Genomic DNA, 6,051 nt, shown 5'->3' with positions numbered 1-6,051 from the left:
AATTTTTACTCGAGTTATCGTGTGCACAGACGGACGGACGGACGGACAGACAGTCACCGCTTAATCGATTTCTCTTTTCATTCTGATCATTTATGTATACATTTGTCTATATCTATCTCGATTCGTTTTGCTTGTTACAAACAACCGTTATGTGAACAAAGTTATAATACCCTTGTGCACAAGTGCGCTCGGGTATAAAAACAAAGATAAATATTAAGAAAAGATGAGGAGAAAAGGATATATATAGAGGCACAGAGATTCATTCTGGGAACTATTTCGGGACTTTAGAGATTTTCGGACTTATCGATATAATAATCGATATTTTGTTTATTTTGTGATCGAGATTTTTATAGATTTTGTTATCGAAATTTTTATCGATATTGTTATTGATTTTGCTATCGTTGTTTTCGGAACTTATTGATATAATGATCGATATTTTTATCGATTTCGGTATCGATATTTTGGTTGATTTTTTTATCGATTTTATTATCGATTATTTATCGATTTTGTTATCGAATTTGTTATAGGTTTTGCTATCAATTTTGTTGTCGATATTTTTATAGATTTTGTTGTCGATATTTTAATCGATTTTGGCATCGATACTTTTATCGGGTTTGTTATCGATTTTTTTATTGATTGTATTAACGATTTTGCTATCGATATTAATATCGCTTTTGTTACCGATATTTTAATCGATTTTGTTATCGATATTGTTACTGATTTTGCAATCGATATTTTCGGAACTTATCGAAATAATGATCAATAGTTTTATCGATTTTGTTATCGATTTTGCTATCGATATTGTTATCGATTTTGCTATCGATTTTGTTATCGATATATTTATCGATTTTGTTCTCGATACTTTTATCGATTCTGTCATCAATATTTTTATCGGTTTTGTTACCGATATTTTTACCGATTTTGCTATCGATATTGTTATCGATATTATTATCGGTTTTATTATCGATATTTTTATCGATTTTGCTATCGATATTGTTATCGCTTTTGTTATCGATATGTTTATCGATTTTGTTATTTATTTTGTTATCGACTTCGTTATCGATTTTGTAATCAATTTTTTGATATGCCGTTTATCCCTTTGGTGGCTAGATTTAGCTACCACATACTTTTTTCCAAGTGTTGGTGCCAGCCAGCGCTGCCGTTTTGCTTAAATTTAAGCAAAGTAGCTTAATATTTTCCTACCTATTAAGATGTTAAATTTTTCGTCGTTTTGCTACATTTTTTTATTAAAATATTCAAAAACCATAATTTTTCTCAAAAATTCATTAATGACTATGAGTCAATTTTCAATAAACTTTTCAATGTTATTTTAGGATCCCATATAAAGTTCCGCGAAATTTTCAAACCTCCGATTTTTTTTGTCATGAAATCGTTCCGCCCATGATACCAAACTCAACGTGCACATTATGTATAACATGATACCAAACTCATTTTATGCACGCATTCAAAAAAAACTAGCGAAAGGGCAGCTAACTATTATAGGAGTATACATATGTTGAAAGCCTGAAAGAATGTGTAGGGAAATGTTTTCAAATTAAGCAACTGTTAGACTATAAAATCCTTACTTTTGACGATAAAACTGAGCCTTACTTACTTGCTTATTTTTTATTTCTATAACCAATTTACCAAGCTTGGCAAGAAAAGCCCAAATTAATTAAATAAGTTTCTTAATTTTTACGGGATTCACCCAATTAGTTGATATATGCGTATCTTATAAACTAATTGACCGATCTGGACCAAATTTGGTACACACATTGTGCTTAGCCTCCTTAAGTACCGTCTTGAATATTTTTGAAATCGGACAAAACCTACTCCTCCTAAACAATAGCTAGCTTTGAGTTTTTTGAAACTATCGTTACGTTGGTGGAGCCCGATTTCAAAAATTTTCAATATGGCGCTAAAGAAGCCTAAGCGTAATGTGTTCCCCAAATTTGGTTGAGATCGGTCAAGTACTTTTTGAGATACACATATATGACATAAGTGGGCGGTGCCACCCCTATTTTCCTAAAATTTCTTGATAAACCACTTTTTTGGTAAAGAGCGATTGTACATACATATCAATTTTGAACAAATATTGATGAACTCCTTAGCCATACTGCTAAAAAAATCTGATATTCCGGTTCATACACATATAAGTTCAAGGCAAAAAAATTCGCCTAAATTCGACAATTTTTATGCGATTGCAATAAGTGAGGTAACAGTTTATTTAAAAATAGATTTAATTTTAGATAGCACTCCATATCTTGATATTGTAGAAATTATCGATGATCAAAATTTAAAAAATTAAGAGAAATGTGGGTCTTTTTTAATTTACCAGATAAAAAACCCCAACAAGCCTAGTCCGACAATAGATTATTATATACCATTTGAAAGGCCTATATATATGTTCGATCTTTGAAATCGCATCAAAACTAGTCATTCAAAACTCATAAATTTGCAAAATCCTATTTGCTGACCTAAATCGACAGGACGCGACCTCTAAATGACCTTTAAAAAATCTATAAAAATAGGAAAAATATTTCTCTTAAAAACGAATAAAATTAGGGGATAGGGTCTTAAAATTTCGAAAAAAGCATTTTCGAAGGGTACCCTTATCTGTACTGTAATGTTTGCTGACTGCACTTGTAGATACTGCCAATATAGAAGTATTACATATATGATAAAACCCAAAAACAACTTTGAAGTTAACAAGTGCATGGAATTTTTAAATTTTTTTGTCAACGTGTCCATCTTTAAAGTGATGTTTTGAAAAAAAAACAAAGACAGCTAGAAAACTGCGGTTTGTTGCATTAAAAAGAGCGTAGCAACTACAATTAGAATCGTTAAAAAATATAAAAAACAATTTTATCTTCGCTTTGAAATGCCGACGGCAAATCACTAATGAGTTTCCCAATTGCATATTTTTCACATATTTAACTATTAGATAACAAATCTACGTTTTGCAATGAAACCATACCCTCGAACAAGAATTTTCATATACTTAACCAAAAATTTTAATCTTTTTAACCGACTTAAATTTTTTTTAAATTTTTTTTATGTATGTTACCGCATAACTTCGGACTAAATTAACCGGTTTCGATAATTTTTTTTTATCGGACTGAGAAAGATTATTTTCTACTTTTTAGTCCATTTTTAAAAGCGTGTTATATTAAAAAGTTTTATTTTTTTTTTTTTNAAACCACATTTCAAACTTCGTACAAAAATTATGAAAATTCAACAAACTTTAACATTTGCACCCGAAAATTTTAAACTTTTAACTCAGAGGTCTAAGTGCAAATTGCAAGACGCTAGAAAATCGCGTTGATTTTTAATAATTTTTTTGGCTCACGGTGTTGTGCATTTTCTTCCATATAAAATATGCTCGACAATTTCCTTTGTCCTAGCACCATCATAAAAAAAAATATTAAAAATCAACGCGATATTCTAGCGTAGTGACCAAAACTAGTCAAAATGTCACTTGAGTTAAACAGCTGACCACAAGTGTATTTCATATAACTTATGTATCAGTTAACTTAATTCGACTTCTCAAACAGGTAGCGCCTCTCCTCAAGAATATTTTTTAGACTAAAAGTTCCTTAAATCTCTTTCATCTGACATTGTGATACATATTGCAATTAACTGCTAAATTAAGTTGAATTTGGTTTATAAACACTTGAAAACCCTCCCAGTTGTAATTAACAAACAAAGCTTTTACCAACCCAGAATAATTTATTTAAATTATTAAATAACTTGAATTTAATTTGTTAAACCAGTGGCAGCCTTATTCAAACACCTCAAAAATATTTTAAATGTTTAAACTAAAGATTTCGTGGCACTCATTTTTAAATATATCATAAACATATCTTGTGGATAAGTTAACTAAATACAAACGTGTGGCAACCCTTTTAAAAAGCATTTTCAAATCGAAATCTTCTTAAATATCTTTTTTCAAGCATTATGATACATATATCAATTAACTGATGAATTGAGTGGATTTTGATTTTTCGACACGTGGAAACCCTCCTAAATAAAGCTTAGATATAAAGCATTTTCAAACCCATTTTTTGTTAATACCAAGGCATATCAAACAAGTATTTAGTAGAATTAGAGAAAAAACAACATTTACGTGTATTTTGGTGTTACTTCTGGTTTACATTACACAAGGCAATTGAGAATATGTGTTAGTTAGTTGTCAAATTGTTTAGTTTAAAGTAGGCGTCCAGACAGTTATAAAAGACAATACACTTTTCAGCGACCGCCGTTAGTGTAGTTTGACGTGAATTTCATATTATTTACTAAGATATCCAAACACAAACCAATTTTTCATAATTCTGCGATGTTTTGCGAAACCTCTTTTTCCCAAATTAACCAACACGTGACCGAATTTTCCAATTTACTGTCCAACACACTGTCTTCGCAAAATCAAATACAGTGATGAAGACAGTTGAGAAGTGTGAAGGTATTAGTAAAAAGTGTGAAAGTTTTGGGATGAAAGATTTATCCGATAACCATTATAAATTTATGTGGGTTTAAATCAAGAAATAGTGCATAAATCGCTAACTTGTCTTCAAAGATCTATATTAGAAAATAGCAGCAAAGTTTTTCATAAGAATTATTAACCCTTAAACCCTTTCCATTGCGGGGTGTTCAACCCTTATTGTAGAAAGTTAGAAGGCTAAAATCTTCTACAAAATGTGAAACAGAAAATTTTATTAGGATTAGGACAAGGCACATTAAACAGATAACAGCATTAGAGAAAAAACCACAAGCTGCGCGCATTTTGTTCTTGACTTTTTACTCTAAAATATGAAAATGGTAAACAAAATTTGACATTGCCTGAGTTGTTTTTTTTTGGCGACGTTCTAATCTAACTTGGTAAATAAAATTTTTTTTTGTGAATGTGACCGTAAAACTAGCTAATAATATCGTTATATATTTAGCGGCAATGGGACCTTCGGTAAGATTAATAGGACCCCAAAAGGAAAGTACATGCAAAGATTCTGTTGTCCCCTAATTATTCCAAAGATTGGCATTTTGTTTGTCTTTATTCCTTGTACTATTAACGGTGTGTTTTCATTACCAGTAAGTTTTTTTTATCAATATTCATTTTATAAATATCCAAATTTTTATGCGCTTGAGTGTTACAACAACCACACCAAGTTGTATAAAAATCAGAGCAAGTTCATCAGTGTTGACGTGTTTTTTGTGATACATATATATTATTATATATATAAATATGTGGAAGTAGTTATATACATACATACATATGTACATATGTATGTTTATAATTACCGTATACATATCTATCCTTGATAATGTTAGGACAAATGTTCATCAACAAAGTTAAGTTCATCATTAGAAAAATCGATGGCAAGTAATTTCAAATGTAATAGCAGTTTACTTTGTAATTTCCACATACATTTGTACACATGTACAGTGAACATGGAAATATGTATTCATTTGTGTTCTGCCTTTTTCTCATTATTTTAATTTAAATATAAACTACATCAATTACAAGAAACTCTTTAATGAGAAAGAAACACATTTAATAAGAAAGAAACAATTTTGCTCATTTCCTTTGTAAAAAATCGTGAAACGTATACTCACAAACATTAATATTTTGGTTCGTTTGACCAGTGGCAATACTTGTAAATGATAGTATTTTCAATATTATGAAAATAGAATATAACCGTTTACAACTGGATTTGTGCATTATTCAATCAACAGTAAATACATATGAATGTATATGTAATATTTGACACGAATAAAAATCTAACCGCACTCGCGAAAGGATGAAGTTGTACTACTTCGTACTTCAGAATTTAAAAAACTGGACATTCGACAGGAAATGACGCTTAATGCTCATTCAAAGTGCAGTCAATATTGTGCTTCCAGTTTATTTCCGTTTTGTTTTATTGTTGAATATTTCATTAACTTATACGAATGTGTGCATAGTTAGTATGTGTGTATGTATGAATTTATGAGTTTGGGCTTACCCTACAGTCAAATATACTTGTTCCGAATTTTCACACCAGACGTTTTATTTTATTT

General features: G+C 30.1%; 1 protein-coding gene across 1 annotated transcript in view; it reads right to left on the bottom strand.

Moving 5' to 3' along the window:
* Ir25a (ionotropic receptor 25a) overlaps positions 1 to 5,785 on the bottom strand; it is a 75,308-nt gene extending 69,523 nt beyond the window's left edge. The window contains exon 1 of the mRNA XM_017611514.1: positions 5,608 to 5,785. Coding sequence (XP_017467003.1) covers positions 5,608 to 5,713 — 106 coding nt within the window. The 5' untranslated portion in view covers positions 5,714 to 5,785. The remainder of the gene's footprint in view (positions 1 to 5,607) is intronic.
* Between the last annotated feature and the right edge of the window lie 266 nt (positions 5,786 to 6,051).

Source organism: Rhagoletis zephyria, unplaced genomic scaffold (assembly GCF_001687245.7).
Source record: "Rhagoletis zephyria isolate East Lansing unplaced genomic scaffold, Rhagoletis_zephyria_1.1 Rzeph_scaffold_00416, whole genome shotgun sequence".
NCBI classification, from domain to species: Eukaryota; Metazoa; Arthropoda; class Insecta; order Diptera; family Tephritidae; genus Rhagoletis; species Rhagoletis zephyria.
Note: the sequence above shows the minus strand (reverse complement) of the source record. Positions and strands in the feature narration are given on the sequence as shown.